At 37.8% G+C, this 20,213-nt stretch overlaps 1 protein-coding gene across 2 annotated transcripts in view; it reads right to left on the bottom strand.

Annotated features, from left to right (window-relative positions):
• Window positions 1-18,298, bottom strand: part of Ufl1 (UFM1 specific ligase 1) — a 29,916-nt gene extending 11,618 nt beyond the window's left edge. For both annotated transcript variants that reach the window (XM_075971299.1, XM_075971300.1), the window contains exons 1-11: window positions 18,106-18,298; window positions 17,022-17,167; window positions 15,923-15,951; window positions 14,870-14,967; window positions 14,251-14,365; window positions 11,894-12,024; window positions 7,773-7,831; window positions 5,555-5,701; window positions 3,582-3,757; window positions 1,938-2,117; window positions 61-181 (exon numbers count right to left, since the gene is read on the bottom strand). In XM_075971299.1, coding sequence (XP_075827414.1) covers window positions 61-181; window positions 1,938-2,117; window positions 3,582-3,757; window positions 5,555-5,701; window positions 7,773-7,831; window positions 11,894-12,024; window positions 14,251-14,365; window positions 14,870-14,967; window positions 15,923-15,951; window positions 17,022-17,167; window positions 18,106-18,182 — 1,279 coding nt within the window. In that variant the 5' untranslated portion in view covers window positions 18,183-18,298. The remainder of the gene's footprint in view (window positions 1-60; window positions 182-1,937; window positions 2,118-3,581; window positions 3,758-5,554; window positions 5,702-7,772; window positions 7,832-11,893; window positions 12,025-14,250; window positions 14,366-14,869; window positions 14,968-15,922; window positions 15,952-17,021; window positions 17,168-18,105) is intronic.
• Between the last annotated feature and the right edge of the window lie 1,915 nt (window positions 18,299-20,213).

Raw genomic sequence — 20,213 nt, 5'->3', positions numbered from 1 at the left:
AACCCCTTTGTACTATTGACATTTACTTACAGACAACTCATCGTATTATTGATTTATTACCTGTTGCTTTCTTCCTGCGCTCATCTTTTTTATCCTTTTTATTTGTATTAACACTTTCTAAAATGGAAACTTGCTTCAGATCTTCTTCAGTGATTAAATGCACAGGGTTATTTTTCATTTCCTGAAATAAAACATGCTTTTTGGTAGGCAATATATATTTATATATACAACATTTCAAACAGCAGAGAAGTTGCTTGTTTACTCATACATCCTAATTATCATTGTTAGGTTTCATTGCTACAGATGATAACACTCATAACTGCTGCTCTGCGGATGACTCCTTGAACCTTGGTCTTATTTGCTGCTCTTCTCTGCCTGGCTAACGAAAGCAGCAAGGCAACCACAGAGCATCTGACTGCAGAGCGAGAGATGCAGTCTTTGCCAGCTGTCATTGGTTTTGGTGTGCTTAAGAAATCAGTTTTTTTTTTTTTTTTTAAAATGAGAAATAGTCCTTTAATCTTTAGTGACAAAAGAATGTTTTCATAGTAAAAATACTATGATTTTCTTTTTGGCTTCTTAGGGAAGATGCTTAGGATAATAAGGATTCCAATAATAAGATAATCTCTCTCTAAACCCATTTTTTTTTTGTTAAACAGAGTTCAAAGAAAGACGATGAACAATTTTTTAATAAGTGATAGCTGACAGAAATGGAGACACACACTCGCATGCATGCACGCGTACACACACATACTTCCAGCCCTGTATTTACATATATTCTTACCAGAGTATCATTTTTTCCTTTGAAGATAAGCAATATGTCCAAGTACAGAATAAATCAATAACCCTAAAGTTTACCGATGTTACTTATTTCTATTCTTGTCTGCTTAACAGGACATCTGCAGATAACTATTGGCAACTGTCACACTATGAAGGTTTAAAAGAATATAGTTAACCACAAGTGATTTACACATTTACTAGGTCTGCATGAATCTGGCAACAGTATATTAAGACAGAGGGCTTGATTTATCTGACAATAGGTTTTATACATGGATGGTGTTTTTAACTATAAGCAAGAACTGAATAGCTGTGAAGACAGGCCTGGCAAGAACTGTGCTTCAAAATACTTTTAGACAGAAATAAAATACTAAAAATTTAAAAAAGAAAACTGTTCAGGAACTGTAGAGATGGCAGTGGTGATGAGCACCAGCTACCCCTGCAGAGGATCCAGCTTTGGCTGCAGCACCACCATGGCAGCTCATGGATACCTGTAACTTAAACTTCAGGGGACTCAATACCCTTTGCTGACTTCTGAGGGTACCCAAATACAGGTTCAAACAAATATATTTTTCATAAATGATCATGTTTAGATTGGTTAAGATAGGCTCTTACTACAGAGTTCAGAGCTGACTTTGAGCCGAAAGACTTACAGCACTGCACCCTCATTCTTGAAAATGAATAAACTTCAATAGTAATAAAATTTCTTTTCTCAGTGAGTCATCCTGTCTCTTCTAACCAGGTAAAATCAATGAGGATTTGTCAAATTTAGAGATTATCTGTGGTGTTGTACAGGCTTTGTACTAAAAATATGCTCACTGATTTTCTTTCTTTGATGTCACTCTGATCACAAAATAAGCTTAACTTAAATATGAGTAACTTTTTATTAATTTTAAGATTTAACAGTGAATAAAATCCTTTGGCAACTTAAATTAAAAAACTATATGATTTTATTGATACGATTTTCATTTATAAAATTTGCTAACTTTTAACAGGTTCTAAGGAAGATGAAGAAAAGGAATAATAAATCGTAGAGGACATGGAAAAGTTGTGCAAGATGATACTCCTCTCTGGTCAGACTGCCACAGCATTTCCCCAAAGGTCAGCTGGCCCTGAATGGAAAGGATGCTGCTAAGGTTAGCAGGTGGAGAAAGCTGGGCTACCTTTTCCGCCTTCTGGTGCATCCGCTGGCTGAACAGCTCTGTGCAGTCGCTTATGAACTTCTCACTGACCACAACTGTGTCGCTGAAGACGAGCGCTGAGGCTTGTTTGCTGAAGGGTCTCATTACCTGCTGAAGCAGCATGGCAGCATCCTCAGCTGACAAAGAACTGGGCAGCAGAGGCTGGAATTACAAGCAAAATGAAAACGCGAGAAATGCAGTGAAACACAGGTCATCTGTTCATATGTATAATACACATATGTGTGAAGATATATCTGTAAGTGTGATTCCCCTCAAGTGCCCTCACTTAAGCCAGTCAGTGGCTTTCAGAAGCAGTTATGATCCCAACTTCGCAAATTGTATAAAAAAATCAAGTTTTATACCCAGTTTCCCCACTTGCATACCTTATAGGACTATCAAGTTGGGCAAACCACCACCAAAATCTACAGAACCCTCTATGTTTCTCTCTTAAACCTACATACAATTCACCAGTAAGTTCTGACAACCTTACCTGTACAAAGTTTCTTTTCAGCTCTATTACCTAAACTATTATATTTAATTACTATTTTATGTATCTATCCCCATGAACTGTCTATCTTAAGAGAAGACACGGGTTTGCTTGTTTACCATTTGTAGCCTATAGAACAGTGCCTATCACACAGAAACTATCTGAGATCTGCTGTAAGAATAAAGAAGCCTTAAGAATTCAGTACCCACAAGCAGCTTTCCTACCTTATAAAAACACCTATGTTCTCATTAGGAATAGCAGACTGGCCTCCAGCTTACCTTTACCCATTCTGCAGTGTTTCTGTGGCATAACGAGGGGCAGCTGAACCTTGAACAACACTACTGGTGCTAAAGCAGTTCATGGTAATACATTAGATTACTGGAGAAGGAATAAGCACCAGGATGTCTGAGGCCAGGGCAGTTGAACATGCTTGGAAAAGGCATTATAATAGTTAGTTTCAACTGCTAAATGACACAGCATAGAATCACCTGGGACGAGTCTGAATGAGGGACAATCTAGATCAGACTGGCCTCTGGCTCATCTGTGGAGGACTGCCTTGCTAGTGTTAACTATTATAAGAAGACTCAGCCTAAAAGTTAGTGGAACCATTCCCTGGGTTTTGGTCCTAGATTGGATAAAAGGGAAGAAAGTGAATCGAGCACTGGCAAGCAGGTATGCATTAGTTTGCTCTCTGTCCTTGACTGTGGATGTCTATGATTAGCTGCTTCATATCCCTTCTCCCTTGACTTCCCATGATGATAGACTAGCAAGCCTAAAACAAGTCTGCTCACCCTGAAGTTGGTTTTATCAGGGTATTTTTTCATAGCAACTAGAAAGAAAACTCATTCAGATGTGCAAAAATCTCACCAATTTCACTTTCAGGACTGAAATGTTTGCTATATTATTTTCTTCTTTGTTTCTGAGATTTATAAAATTCTAGATTTGATTATATATACTTACAACATCACTTTAAGCCTAAAATAATTAAAATTTCATTTCTTTTGTAACAATGACTGCTAGAATTTACTTCTAAAGGCAATATTAGTTTTACATAATTTATTTCTAAAATGGGCACATTTTAGTAAAATATCACTCATCATTGGTTTATGAAAAACTTAATAGAAAAAGGTAAAACATACAGAAATATCAACCCATGTCCCCGAGCTGATGGCTTCCTCTACTGATGCTTCCACCTGGTCCACAAGTCCTTGACCAACACAAGCTGCCTTCAAAAACAAGAGTTGTGTATTCTTGTATCTTTTCTTTATATAGTTCATGGCATCTGGGATTCCAAGTCTTGATAAAGCATCAAATTCTAGAAATACACAAGAAAGTTGAATAGAACTCATTGATTCCTTCCTGAAGTCTTATAAAAAGTTAATTCCACACAAACCCATTCTTTGACTGTGACTGTCATGTATTCCAGCATTTTCTGAGGAATAAAGAAAAGAAATGTACTGTAGCTAGTTACATGGGGTTATTTTCCTAGGTGTCAATTACTAAAGATCCCTGTAAGAAACCTGCTTCAAGTGCTCCGTGATTCCTTTCCCCACTGAAGGATTGAAGGAAAGCTGGACTACAGAGCAATACAATGAAAGACAGCAGTAAAGGAAATGGAAACTGTTCAAATTAAAACTGAAATCTGTTTTGCTTATTTTAGTTAAAGGAGTGAATTTTATTTTTTAAAATGTGTTACTGTACAATAAGCCACAGCCATTCTCCAAAGCAGACAATTTAACATAACAGACTCAGAGCTACAGAAGTTACTGGTACTGAAGGCATTATAGCTATTAAGAAATTAGTAATAAAGTTCTAGCTTAACTAGAACTGGGGTTGAAGAAACTGTATGCACATTATCAGAGATCGAGTGATCTGTACTAGAGTATACACTCAAACTGTTCTTCATAAACTGTATGCACATTATCAGAGATCGAGTGATCTGTACTAGAGTATACATTCAAACTGTTCTTCATAAACTGTATGCACATTATCAGAGATCGAGTGATCTGTACTAGAGTATACATTCAAACTGTTCTTCATAAACTGTATGCACATTATCAGAGATCGAGTGATCTGTACTAGAGTATACATTCAAACTGTTCTTCATAAACTGTATGCACATTATCAGAGATCGAGTGATCTGTACTAGAGTATACATTCAAACTGTTCTTCATAAACTATATGCACATTATCAGAGATCGAGTGATCTGTACTAGAGTATACATTCAAACTGTTCTTCATAAACTGTATGCACATTATCAGAGATCGAGTGATCTGTACTAGAGTATACATTCAAACTGTTCTTCATAAACTGTATGCACATTATCAGAGATCGAGTGATCTGTACTAGAGTATACATTCAAACTGTTCTTCATAAACTGTATGTACATTATCAGAGATCGAGTGATCTGTACTAGAGTATACATTCAAACTGTTCTTCATAAACTGTATGCACATTATCAGAGATCGAGTGATCTGTACTAGAGTATACATTCAAACTGTTCTTCATAAACTGTATGCATATTATCAGAGATCGAGTGATCTGTACTAGAGTATACATTCAAACTGTTCTTCATAAACTTAGGAGCGCGTGCCCCAGTCTACAGCTTGATCAGGTCTGCATTCAGCAGAGGACATGGCCACTGCTTTCAATCAGTCTGCTTTACAGAAATGAGGGCAGAACCTCGGAAGCACACTTTAGAATAATACTGTTTCTGAGCAGTAGATAACTGATAAAAGTAAGCACTGAAAAACCAGTCAATGCATATTTCTAAAATGAAATAACTTGAAAGAAAAAGCACACTACATTAAACACAATAATTGCTTTTGGGGATTAAACACTTGAATTTTACAACACCGTTATACAAACTGAAGGTTAGTAACTGTCAATACCATCTTTTGGCAATTTTAAATTTCAGTGATAATGGAATTAATTTCAGTTCCTAAGCCCCAAAGAATTGAAAGTGACAACTTTTGCAGTCAAAGGGAACCATGACAATCTACCTAGTCAACCACAGGAAAATGCATGTGGACTCTGGAGAACAACGCTTTCTATGAAGAGTTCAGTGTTAAGAAGAAATTTTAGTTTCAAAGAAAAGAAAAAAATAGTTACCTAGGTAGTCATTTTGCCTGAAAAAGGAATCCACCCAAGCACTCTGTGTCTTGGAATAAATGTCAGGGACAAACACTGCTTTATCCTGTCGGCCGCCAACCACAGTGCCTCGCAGACGTCCAGTGCCAACGAGCTCCTCAAGCACAGCTTAAAGCAAACACACAGTACACACAGATCAGAACGGGGACACGGCTTTGAAGGCCAACACTTTACAGTCAGTGTCCCTAAACGTGATGCTTCTACAAGATATATTACAATTTAAACACCGTACATGAAATTACATTTAAAAAACATCCCTAGTATTTATTTTATGAGACTACTCAGCCTGTAACTCAGGAAAAATTTAGAAACCAGTGTAATTCAAACCAGATAATATTTACACATTGAGTAATTTTGAGAAAAACTCAACATCTTTGTCAGAAATGGAGGCCACTGAAGAGAAGGAAGTATTGTAAGAGAGTAGGAAGGGTTGGGAAAGAGGGGGTAATGCAATACATGCAACATTAAAACAAAAGAGAGGGGACTCTTTCAGGGAGGGGGAACCAGTAAGAGAGAGTAGTAGAAATGGAGATCAAAGACAACTAAGAACAAAATATGACATATATGTTAACTTAAAAACTTGATTAAAAAATCATCACCCCATCATTTAATAATTTGATGTAAAAGTATAATTTGATTTTTACTTTAATAGATAATGATTAATCACTAGCATTATACATTCAATTTTATAATAACAAGAAGAACCAAACACCAGGACATATTAATTCAGCAGTGTGGTCACTCTCCATTTCTGATTAACTGAAGCAGGGCATCAACCGTTCCTAATGCAGAAGTAAAATGCCACAGCTCCGATGATGGATTCTGTGGCTCCAGTGGTCAAGGACAAACCTCAACTCTGCCATCTACTAACTATAAAACCCTGGGCAAATAATTTACTTAGTATCTTGATTTTCTTATTTGTGAAATGGGAACAATAATAATACCCATCTCATAAAGGTGCAGTATTCAAGTAAATGCTAGCCTTAGCTGAAATTATAGCAAGCACTCAATACACACTGGGCACAAATTTCATTATCACCACTACCATCTTCTTAAGTCTATTGCCAATCTGCAAGCTAACTGGACTTTAGGCATGTTCAACAAGAGGGAAATCATGCCTCATATGGTAATGGTGCCTGAGGCGGGTAGAGTTGTGGACCTTGGAGAAGAGCTAACAAACACCACTTTACTAAACAAGCATAATCTCTAATGTCATTCTAAATATCTGTCCTTATCCCCACATTGTAGTCCTCATCTACTTTCAAGGAAACTTCTTTCTGTAACACACTGAGATCACTACAGAAAACCACAACCAATCAAAATGCAGAGCTGTGGAGTCCAGTCACAATGGATCCACCTATAATCTAACTCTTGCACGTAAGGCTCAGGGACCACCATGAAAAAGAGGGTGGAAAGATTATAGGAGTCAGAGCAATCGGGAATTTACTGTGAAACTGCATTTCCTAGGAATGTCAAAAGCTCACCAACATGGCTGCCTATAAGAACAAACATGCTACTGTGGAGGGGAGAAAAAAGCCCCAGGAGGCCTCAACCTTAACACACAGAACTATAGGCAACTTAGACATGCTGAGTGCAGGAGAAAGTCTTCCCCAGGGAACAGCACCCCAATTAGTTATCCAATAAAAAAGTTATGCATATCCACAGACACCAGTACTACCACAACCACAACCACCATCACCATACCATCACCATCACCACCACCAACACCACCACCAATAACCATTAAAGAGGTCAAGAATTTGGATGAGAACAAGGAGTGATAGATGGGAAGTTAGAAGCAAAGAAAGAGAAGTGAGAAATGACATGGTTATATTATAATGTCCAAAAGTAAAAGACATAACAAACTTTAGAAAAAGAAGAAAAAGAGAAAATCAATGACTTCGTTTCATCAACAGTCCATACAGCAATGCTATACCCTGGATGCTGAATGTCTTCTTGGGCTTACAGAGGTGCTATTGTGGCTCATGGAACTCACTAGAGGTAGAACCCACAGGGAAATCCTTGGGTCAATAAATGTATGCCCTTGAAGAGAACTATGTGAAACTTTCTCTTTCTCATCATTGGAGATGAAAGCCAGGTACTTATGTATTCTCAAAAAAACACTATATTACTGAGTTACATCCACAACCCAAATAAAACAAATTGAAATAAAACTCACAGTAAAGGAGCTGTTCCTGAAATCCATATTTTGAAATCAAAGAATTCACTGCTGTAGGCCTTTATGGGAAATTAAAAGAAAAACATTGAAACTAATTCACTATAGAATTGTATAAGACTGAAAAAAAAAAAACCCCAACAAACTGGAGATTATTAAAAGAAAACATCAATTAATTTAAAGAAAAAAATGATGGCAAAGTTATATCAACTCTTAAATACCTGATCAGGCTTGTGCCACCCAGATAGCAAGAATGAGTCTATTCATAATGAAGATCAACTTCTATTATGATTCCAGCAGGATTTTCCTTTTTGTGAGATGCTGAGCATGCCCTTGTCCCTTACTGTGCAGCAGACTGAAATTCAAGGATGCTCACACCTCTCATTGTACAATGCTGTGGGATTTCCCTATAACTTGTGCACTTAACAGTCCTAGATGTCCTTATTTTCTAATGCAATATGCTATCTGAAAAGTTTAGTGCGCATCTAATTTTCTTCCCAAGTATTTTCAGTACATGGCTACATGCATGACATAGAACTCACAGACATGTGAGCATAGGTGATCATCATTTTCCTTACTATCGTTTCCCTCCTTTTACATGAGAACACATAAGGGAGCGTCATATGGTTCTGTTTTTCGAGAAAAGTGAGATAATATATGTGCTTAAATGTATCTGGAATATTTCTTGACAAAAGTATTTTGAAGAAATCAATTTTAATATGCTACTTTTACTCATTTGTATTTACTGTAATATTTTCTAAACTATTTTAGTATGGTATGATTTATATATAATTAATGTCTACTCAATTTCAAGTGTATACTCAGTGATCTTAATACATTTACAAACTCATGTACCGTCACAACAATCCAGTTTCACAATGTTTTTATCACTGCTGAATCACTGCTGCCACTCTGCAGATAAGAATCATCTGTTTCCTGATTCTAGAAATGTGACCTTCTGGACATTCAACAGAGTTGATTAAATAGGAGGTCTCGGGTTCCTGTTTTCTTTGACATGCTGTTATATTACTGAATGTCAATAATGAAACATGCATGAAGTAGTTCAGGCATGAACATCACTCTATAATACAGATATATCCCAGTTGGTTTACATGCTCAGCTGATAGATATTTACAGTGTCTATTACAGTAGTTTGAAGCATTATAAGTAGATTTAATGGATGTCATCTATTCATGTCTTTATATGACCACTGTATGTGATTGTGGTAGTGAGATAAGGGGTGCTATAAGTTCATTCCACGGCTTTGTGCATGTATAGTTGGCACTCTCCCACAATCACTAACTTATTTACATCTCCAGGCCATCATAAGTATTTACATAGCTGAATATATACCTGAATGCTTTTTGTTTCTTTGTGTATTATGTATGTATGTATGTCTCCTATTTATTTATTTGTTTATTTTTGTTGTCTTAAGGTAGGGTTTTTCTACAGCTTTGGAGCCTGTCCTGGGACTTGCTCTTATAGACCAGGCTGGCCTTGAATTCACAGAGATCCGCCTGCCTCTGCCTCCATGAGTATAGGGATTAAAGGCGTGCGCCACCACTGCTCCCCTGTTTATTTTTTGACACAGGGTTTCTCACTCAACTTGAAGCTTCCTATCTAGCTAGAGTTGGCAAACTCCCAGAATCTGCTGTCTCCACTCTACAGTACTTGGGTCTCAGATGGGTGCCTCCATGTTTGGTTTTAAAGAACATGTTGAGAACACACGCAAACACTCAGGTTCCTATTCTTGCAGAACATGTACTTTACCCACTGAGCCATCTCCACAGTCCTGTATTTACTTTTCACTACTCATAGTTTTAAAGTAAGATTTCATTTCTATTTACTTTAAGCCAGCATCTGTATTCTCCAGTCAGGATTTGAATTGTATACATATTAGAAGTCTTTTAACTAATTACAATTTTTAATGCCTTGCTGATTACTTATAATGCCACAATATTTTTTCTTTTAAATTCTTGAAAACACTTGGTAAAATAGAAATACTTATTTATAAATGAATGAAATACTTAAAGCTGTGTGTTTGGAGAGATTTGATGAAATTTTTTTGACAAAATTTCATATGGATCAATTTGTTTTATTAAACTGTTTGATCCTAAATTTTCTCAAACTCCCAAATTGCTGTGAATTGTGTCATCTCTGTTTATTTTAATTATAACAATCTTCTTATATATTCATTATTTTACTTGTCTTTGCATCAGCATTGAACAGCAGACATTCCTTTTAAATAGGGCAGCTGTAGTGATTTCTTTTTCATCATTTGACAACAGTATGTATTTATGGAATACAAGAATAATGCACCCCTTCTGTGAATTCCTGTCAATGATGAGCAACTTAATAATGACACTAGGTACAAACAATAGACATGAGAATTTAACATGTGTCCTTCTAAATATCAAAATCAGAAAAGTCAGAAAAAGACCAAACAAGTGTTCCAGATTAAAGATGATCAAAGACTATAACAATTAAGTGAAACATATGATTCTGAACTGAACCTGAAGGAGCAGAAAAGGCAGTGCTGAAGCAATCAGTATACCAATATGAATCTGAATACTAGATGGGTGTATATATCAATGTTAGTTTTCTGACTATGAGTTCTGGGTTATATTATATAGGATAATGCTCTTTTGTAGGAAATACAGACTAAAATATTTGTGGGAAAATTTGAGCAACTTCTATATTGGCCATACAAAAACTTTCTAATAGTTTACTTATAAATGCCAGATTATTTAAGAATGAAAAAGAATGAACATTGCTCCAACTAAACAAGCTTCCCCTTGAAACCGCTCAGTCTGTTGTACTCCTTGTGCCCTGCATGTGTTCGGTACTCAATAAATACATACTGTGTGTCAAACGATGAAAAAGAAATCACTACAGCTGCCCTATTTAAAAGGAATGTCTGCTGTTAAATGTTGATGCAAAGGCAATTAAAATAAGGAGAGCAAATAGACATCAGATTAGTGATATTGACAATATAAATGGCAGAAACCAGACAAATGGTTTGAGAAGTGACAGAGAGTAGGAACATGGGCAGTGAATACAAACATCAGTTTTAAGAGACCTTAAAAGGAAAGGATGAGCAGAGCATTAGATAGAGTGGTGGTGAGGGTCAATTGTCTATATTCTGTCAATTATGTTCTAAATAAATGCTGATTGGCCAGTAGACAGGCAGGAAGTATAGGCGAGACAACCAGACAGGAAGTAGAGGCGGGTCTATGAGAACATGAGAATGCTGGGAAGGAGGAAGCCCATTCCTCCCCAGTCCTGTCCCAACCACAGAAGAAGGAAGATGTGATTGCCCCGCTGAAAAAGGTACTGAGCCATGTGGTTAACATAGATAAGAATAACGGGTTAATATAAGTTATAAGAGTTAATAAGAAGCCCAAGCTAATAGACCAATCAGTTTTATCATTAGTATAGACCTCTGTGTGATTTCTTTGGGACTTAACGATTGCGGGACCTGGGCAGGACAGAACCTCAGTCAACAGAGTGGAATATGCCACTCCGAGGTGTAGTGACAGCTCAAGACTGATGGAAGGCAAAGCTACTCAACAGAAACTACGTGACAGGAGAGCAGAGCCAAGAATGTAGGCCTTCTGAATTCTGTATTTAAATAGACCTGGACGGTTTACAGACTCTTGGTACCTTTCAAAAGCAATATTGCTGTTCATTAAAACTGTGGACTTTTAGCATAAAGGATTCTAAAAACAGTCCCATCTAAACTCCAAGTAAGTTAGACTTATGTGCCATCACATGGCTCCTATGTGGGACCAAATTCTCCCATTTTAATAACTGCACGATCTTTCCAAGATTTCTGGGTGATTTTTCATATAGTGATGTTAGTATCAGATTTTAACACCGTCTTCTGTAAAAGTACAAGAGTTGTAAGAGCAGGGAAAGGAAGGTGATGTGAGTGGAGACAGCGGGGTCTGGGGATCCTGGAGGCTTTATAGTCCCATTTCAGAGCTCTCTTTCTACCTATTTCATACACTGGGATATTTAATGAGATTTTGTTTTAAACAGATTCAACTACTTGATAAAAGATGCAAATCGTATTCAAGAAGCATATAAGTATATCCATATATACGTACTTAAACCATGCTTACCGGGTGATAGCGCTGAAGAGCCCACGGATGCGTGCTTTATGACGAGCCACAAAGGCCTCAGTGAAAATCACCCCTCTGTTGTCAAGGTCAATGTGGCCATTGATAATTCGACCAAGTCGCTGAGTTAGTGCCTGGGAATAAGGCATCAATTTTTATTAATTTGCAATAACAAAATTAAAGTATGTGTTTGTATACTCCTACTTAATTTATGCTATGTGCTGTGACAGAAAGTTCAACTGTTCAAACTATATCATACATAAACTAAAATGATGCATTAGTATCTAGAAAACGTCATTGTCTCACAGAAGAGTCCAGAAACATACCAAATGGTTAGATGATTACCTATACTAATAGCAATTATTATTGTTAGTTAATTGATCAAGGATTAACTGAAATAATAGCCCCTGCTAACAATACTTATTTCTAATAAAAAATAAAAATAATTGATTATCCAGTTTTCTAGATATACATGATTTTCAATATACAAATAAGAAGATGGGTCTCAGAGAAGCCTCTACTTGGACCACTGGACACTAACAGGATTAAATGTCATTCCACGATTTGACAGCTAAGGGAACCATAAGATCTGAAAGATGATATTCTCCAACAATTACAAGATTTTTTTCCAGATTTAAACTGGCAGACTTTTGGTTACTTGACTTGTTTTCAAACTTATTTCTTCTCAGCTATACCACATGAGTACAAGTACATATGAAATAGGTCTGGACATATTTCATTCCCCCAAAAGCAGATGCATTCATTGGTTTGTTTAATAGTTTTACAATGAGGGTATATATGTAAGCTTTTAGAAACATGCTGTGATGCTCAGAAGACAGAGCTGAAAACTCTGAAGCACCCGGAAGCACAGTTGCACAGAAAATCATTTGCTCAGAGCCTTTTATTTCTTTTAAGTTTAACTTTTGATGATTTATAGTTTCTGAGGTAAAAACAGGACTTGGACCCCTAAAATGCTTTGTTAACCATCTATCATTTCTAAACTGTGTTTTAAATACTACAAAAGCTTATTAATATGCACGAACAGATGTATACTACAAATTAGTTTTATGTACTTATGGTTTGGTAACGTTCTCAAGTCAGATTTTCTAAAGATGAAAGGTCGTTGTGGAGGTTTGAATGAAAAGGCACCCCTGACCCCCAGAGGCTCACAGACTTGAATTTGGTCTCTACTTAAAGGAACTATTTGGGAAAGATTAGGAGGTGTGGCCCTGAGAGTGGGCTTGGAATTCAAAAGCCCATGCCAGGCCAGGCCAGGTCTCTGTCTTTCTGACTGCCTGCCTATCTGTGGATCAGGAGTAAGCACTCAGTCTCATGTCTGCCGGTTGCCAAGCTTCCTGTCAAAATGATTTTGGACTAACCCTCTAGAACTGTTAAGTAAGTCCCCAATTAAATGCTTTTATACGTGTTGCTTTGGTCATGGTGTCTAAACAAAGCAATAAAACAGTAACTAAGACAATAGTTAAAATGAGATTCAGCTGTTTCTTTGTTTCAATAAACTAAAAACAAACTGCTCTTTCTAGAGTGCCACCTTTGTGCTAACTTTTCATTAGATATCTCATTGATACTTATGAAAAGGACATAGTTATTCCTTCTCAAAAGATATGATATTTAAAACACCGTACAGAGGAAAAACACGTTCTTAATGTCTGGTTAACTAAGAAGTGGCACCAATTCAAATTCAAATCCAGGTCTGTTGAACAGTAAAGGCTATGGGTTTTTACTGTATCACACCAGCATCTATGATTATTAGATAACAAACTACAGACAACACATTGCTTCAGTTTTTAGGTAACACCATTATTACACTATAGTCATAATCTGAATTTAGTACAAACACAAAAAACCTAAAGTTAGAGAATATGTGAGTCTTATTTTTCTGTCATGTCAGTTTAGAGGAGGAAAACGATGGCAAGAAAAGACTGACATTTTCATAAGAAAAACCTTTGCTGGAAGTGTTTTTCACTGCAAAGCATTCAGCAGCAGCCCTTATCGTTGCCCCCTCTAATTATAATGTTTAGCGATTATAGAAAGCAGCATATATCTTGGTTAGTTTCTACAGTGAATATTATAAGCACTAGGCAAATCCACGCACTTGTGGAACACGCCCTTCTGTGGCATCAAGACAGTCCTAAAATGCATTCATTAACTACTCTTAAGTGTCTTGGGGCTTAGGGTGTGGGATAACTGTGATTGTTTTCAACAAGTCTCTCTAGAGACATAGATGGGACTCACGAAAACCATGGCTGTGAGAGATATCCACTGTACCTTATGTAAAACCACCTGATCCAGTTCCCCACTGACTCTTTGACATTCTTTACACTTTTAGGGGAAGAAAGTACCTGTGTCAGAAAATCCCCAGGAAGGTCATAGGTTTTACACAGTTCTGAGATGGTTACTTGGCCACTTTCTTGCAATTTATCATTTACCTCTTCTGATAACCGATCCAGATAGTTCCTAATATCGAAGAAAAGATTTTTAAAAACTTAAGAGTATTTTCCTTCTGCATTTTCTCGTCATGCTTTTCTTGGAGTAATGAGCAGAATGCGAATGAACATCACTCACTGTTCAGATTCTAAAGCTAATTCTTTGCTCATGGATGCAATGAAATGTATGGTTAATCAAATGGCAGGTTTTCTTTCTTTTGCCAATAGAAATTTTATAGTCATTTCACATTAGTATTTTTAAAACACATTTGCTTTGAGTTCAGTTAATTCATGACAAGTAATAAAAGCTATGTTTTTATATTGCCTTAATAGGAAAAAGATCAAGATTTAGACTATTTATGAAAATGCATTCCCCATACCTAGTACTTACTTTAAAATGAAATGATTATTATAATAAAATGGTTTTTATACTGTATTACATGAGCTTAAACAAAAAGGCTAACTGGCCGTCACTGACCGAAACTCAAAGGCTAATTGAAAGAAGGAAGAAAGAGCTTCTAAACATTTTACTTACTCGTCTATCAGTTGACCCAATACTATTTGGACATGCTTCTCTGATTTAATAATGTCACTGATTCTATTTTCAATATGAGTCAGGTCCACATTAATGACCTAGAATTAGATAGAAATTAAATAAAGTTTGCACTACTTGTTAAATTTAAGATTATACACTAAGAGTTATACCTTTAAACTCACTCTTTGATGAATTGCTTTAAAAAATTGATAGCTAAGTATAGTGCAAACAGCTATAATCTGAACATGTGGAAAGACAGTCACAAGTTCAAGGCTGGTGTTGTCTACATAGACAGTTCTAGACAAGACAGGGTCACAGAAAAAGACAAACACTGCTAATTACAGAAGAAAGAGAGAAGAGGGTGGGGGGAGGAAGAAGGGGAGGGAGGGAAAAAAAGTCCCATTGCTTATTTATTTTCTTTTGAATTCTGATGAATTACATTTTTCCAGGAAACCTTGTATTAAGCAGTGAACTCATAAAACACATCCTTTCATATAAAATTTTCTAGTATCTAGATTATATATACTTTTTAATATTTTAAAAATATTTTTCTTTCCTTTTTAAACTATTTCTCTATTATATAAATATGAAAAACTAAATGATATTTCACCCAAAATTACACAAACCTTACAATTTTATAATGTAATAACTATTGAGTTTTATCTGTAAAGAATGTATTCAAACAAGAATGAAGCTGGGCAGTGGCAGTGCACACCTTCAATCCCAGCGCTTGGGAGGCAGAGGTAAGCGGATCTCTGTGAGTTGCAGGCCAGCCTGGTCTACAAGAGGTAGTTCCAAGACAGCTAGGGCTATTTTGCAGAGAAACAGTGCCTCAAAAACAAACAAACAAACAAAAAAGAAAAACAAAACCCAAGAAATAAAACGTAGTAAATCAACTTAAGCCATTAGCCAAGGTTTTACAACTGTTTCTTCACAAACATCACACCACATAACACCAGTACTAGTGAATACTTAGAGAGGAACCAAACAAACCCACAGTATTAGATATTAAGAAACTTTTAAGAAATCAAAGCAAAATTTTTACAAATTTACCTGTTGTAAGTCAACAATGTTTACTCGACCTTTGAACAAAAGACAGGCATTTAAATTACTTGGAAGTATAGCTGAACAGCATAATTCTAACAGATACAGTGTTGATCAGTCCAAGTCCTTCTACAAAGGGCATTGGAGCACAATAACTGATGCATTGAGATATAAATTACTAAAGCTGATCAATCTATTTATGGTTAAAACCATAGGCAGTACTGTTTCAAAGATGTTTTTATCACATCAGATTCAATTATGAACATCAACCGCTACAAGGTGGACAAACATCGGAGAGCCATTCCCTTCCCCACACAATTCAGTTCATCTAAAATGACCAATGGAAAAATCTGCAATAAATTAAGATGAAAGAGCCATTCTTTAAAATTGGAAAGTGGGTGTTTATCTACTAGCAAGAGAGAATGTGTTAAACATTCCAAATCACAGCTTGTATTTTATTAGCACTAATGCAGGAAGACAGAAAACAAAACACCAAGATTACACATTAATAGTGTCCAATGAAGAGTTGGTTTGGTTGAATTCCAGCTGTGCTCAGTCTGCTTAAGTCATAGTTCAAATTTTAAAACTACAAAGAAAACAGTATTTTGTGTCTGCTGGCAGTAACTGCATTTCATATAATATGATGGACCTTGGATTATAGTTTATAGATTTACAAAGTTTTTTAAAGAATGCAGCATTAATATCTGAGAACTTACAGTCTTACAAAATTTCTATTCCTCAGATACAGTTGAGAGCTAGGTGCCCACCCCTGGTTCATGATGTAAATTAGTATGAAAAGAAAAACCCTACATACAGAATACATTTAATTCAATACAACCAAGCCATGGTATTCGTTAAATGGTAATAATCAAGATCACGTTTGCATGAACCTAGGAAGGCTGATTAAGTTACCAGCTGAGAAGGGTTACAGCTCAGCGGCAGCATTTGCTAGCATGTGCCCAAGTTTGATTCCCAACACAAAATGGGGAGAAAAAGGAACAATTGAGGAGAATGCCCTATAACCTCCATATGATTATTTACTTATAATTCTAATGTATTTCCCAAACATCCAGTAAAAAGAAGGCCATAACGCTAAGGAATTACTTACCCCCTCGGACATGGAGCTCCTCTCTCATCTCTTTGCTGATCTGGGCTGGAGTGATGTATTCCTTCCCATCAAGCGTATGGACTACGTCTAGCTGGTTCTGAGAGATCAGTTTATTCACAATCTCAATGCAGTTCCGCTCTGACAACCTGCGAAAAACCAGAAGTTTAAGAGTGCGGCCGATGAGTGCGGCTGATATGGCCCACACACACAAAAAATTTTTTCTATGCAAAATCTTGAGTAACTTCTACATTACAAAATCTGTTCTTTATCAGTACAATGGCATTAAGTAATTTAAAAAGGAAACTTGAAGAGTATGCCACTTTGCATTCACTTGAATTATTTACTTAATCGAGACACATCACTGTACTATGATTCTAACAGTGTTCTCTTCTAGTCCGGTCTTCAACTATCAAAACTGTGGACATACAAGGTAAGAAAGAAAACACCAGCTACGCCTTTGATTTTCAGATGGAACGAACTTTTCCAAAAAGCACAGCATGTTGGTCTTACTAGCACAGATGGTGTAGAGACAGGTCATCTGACTTAGCAAAACCGTCACTACTGTCAGTTACTCACACAGTTTATCGTGTCCTAGATTTTGTTTTCTTGGGGTTTGTTGTTGCTTGTTTGGTGTGTGAATGAATGTGTTTGTAGCTCCCAATGCTATAAACAGCAGCAAAGGGTTAGTGTCTGTAGATGCCGTAGTAATAAAATACTACAAGAACACGTTTACAAGGAGAAACAAAAAATCTGTTCGCATTATATATGCGATCTGTAATCCTGGACAAGGGTCGGGATGTTCTGGTCACTCCTCCAAAGGTTCAGGGAGTACAGAAAAGTCAGGGGCCGGGAGTCCCTAAGACTGACAGAGGGCGGCTTAGATCTGCACCCGCAGATAAGAAGGGATTTAAGGAGGGACAGGCTACTTGCTGCGCACCGCCCTGGGGTCTAGGCCGGGCTGTGAGCGCCTCTACCGGCAGCCACAGCAGCCGGTCCCCGGGGTCCAGCCGACATCCGGCGGCCGGAGAGGGAGTAGGGCAGCGTCCCGGGCCTAAGCCGGCTCCAGACCGGAGGGGACCAGCACCTCTGCGCGGCCTCCGCAAACTGCGCCCGCTGGAAGTCAGCCGCCAGCCGCCGGATCTCCTCCCAGGCGTCCGCCATCACTGTCTCGCTCACACCGACACCGGGAAACGGCAGACACGTCAGCCCTCAGCCCGCCGCAGGCGCCCAGGGACGGGCCGCGCCGAGGGCCAAGACACCCGCGCGAGCGCAAAATCGCGAGCGGAGGCGTGGCGGTCACGCTCGGCGCCCTCGGCTGGGCGTGGCCTCCGGAAGGAAGTGGCGAACCGCGTCAAAGCCCGGCTAAAAGCAGACTCAGTATGCATTTAGTGTGTAGGATGCCAGTTCAGGTCCAGCAACCATCACATGATTGTCAGCCCTTGCAGAGAGGACGAGACACACTTCTTTTGTCGAGATGTTACAAACCGTGACCAATCCACTTTGAACAAGGAGTCGGACTTCTACTTGGGCCAAGAATGAAGTCTTTTTTTTTTCCTGGAGAAACGGGCTTTGCTACTACATCAGTTGGAGTTTTGTTTTCCCAAATGAATCCATTGGGATATTGCAAACGCCATGGAACTGAGTTCATGTGTTCCAGAGCCTGTTAGTTTTCTTAAGGGGAATATATACTCAGACAAAGGAATGACTATGGCTGGGAACGAAATGGTGGAAGACAGGATAACACTGCCTCTCTGAGCTGCCATCCTTCGGCAACTGCTCTGCCACTTTTCATTCACATCCACCACGTTCCCTACTAAATCAGTGGGCAAATCACACAGTAAAGAATATTTTGGTACATAGTATTGTTACTTAGTAGAGAATATTTTACTTCCTTTCCATGTAAATATATTAGTCTAGATAATACATCCAGCAGATAAATATATTTGTCTCCAGCAGATAAATATATTTGTCTTCTCAAGTTCCTAGCTTTGATTAAAATTTAGAGAACTCCATCTTTAAATTTGCATTTCTCTGTGCTCTCCACCCTACCTTTTGAAGCAGCGTCTCTCAGCAAAGCTCGGTGTTCTCCATTCCAGTTAAACTTACTGGTCAGCAAGCCCCTGGGGGATCATCCTGGCTTCACTTCCCAGGCAGGTTGATCACCATATCCAGCTTCCTTCCTGAGATCTGGGCTCCGAACTCAAGCCCTGTGCTTGCTGAACCATCTCTCCACCCACCAATTTCAGTGCTTTTTCAATTTTGCCCAATATGTGACATACAGAGGAACTTTTAAGCCATGTACTGGGTGAATTCATGGAACAAAGATGAAGTGACTCTTTTCTGGATGGTAGACTTTGAAAAGTGAAGTTTGTGTAGGTTTTGGGGAGTTGAAGTTCTAGTCTTTATAAAATGTTCTGAGAGTTGTCTGTGGTTATGTGTGAACCATCTTAATGTCCAAATACAGGCAATCTGAAGACAGCTGGCATTGCCTGTAGCTACAATGATTTATGACATGTTCTCAGACTTATATATTGTCCTTTGACATAAAAATAAAATTACACACAGTAATGAAGCCCTGTGATGCTTCAATATATGCACACATGTAGAACATTTAAATTACGCCAAACCCTAACACTTCACATACTACCTATGAAGAAAATGTTCAACATCCTTCCCTCTAGTGCTATAAGATATAAAGTACATGGTTGGCCAGTTGACAAGAAGGACCTCAGAAAACTAAGAAATAGCTACACAGCTAAGGAATCAATCAGACAAGTGAAAAGGAAGCCCACAATAGGAGAGACTCTTTGTCGGCTATACATCTGTCAGAGGATTATTGTTCAGAATATATAAAGAACTGAGAAAAAAAATCAAAGAACAAACAAAAATCAATAACAACAAGAGAAAACCCTGTAGGTGGAGGTTCTCTGTGACTTGTCAGCTCTGTCTTTCCAGCTATCTCCCAAAGACTTATTATTAATTATAAATGCTTGGCCAATAGCTTAGGTTTGTTACTAACTAGCTCTTACAACTCAAACTAACCCATATTTCTTATCTGTGTTCCTCCATGTGGCGGTACCCTTTATCAGCACAGTCCATTCACCTTCTGCTTCCTCTGTGCCTGGCTGGTGACTCCCTTGACCCTGCCCTTCTTCTTCCAGTGTCCCCTCTCTCTCTCAGTTTGGCTCTCCT

The sequence above is a fragment of the Microtus pennsylvanicus genome, chromosome 5 (assembly GCF_037038515.1).
Source record: "Microtus pennsylvanicus isolate mMicPen1 chromosome 5, mMicPen1.hap1, whole genome shotgun sequence".
Taxonomy (NCBI): domain Eukaryota; kingdom Metazoa; phylum Chordata; class Mammalia; order Rodentia; family Cricetidae; genus Microtus; species Microtus pennsylvanicus.
Note: the sequence above shows the minus strand (reverse complement) of the source record. Positions and strands in the feature narration are given on the sequence as shown.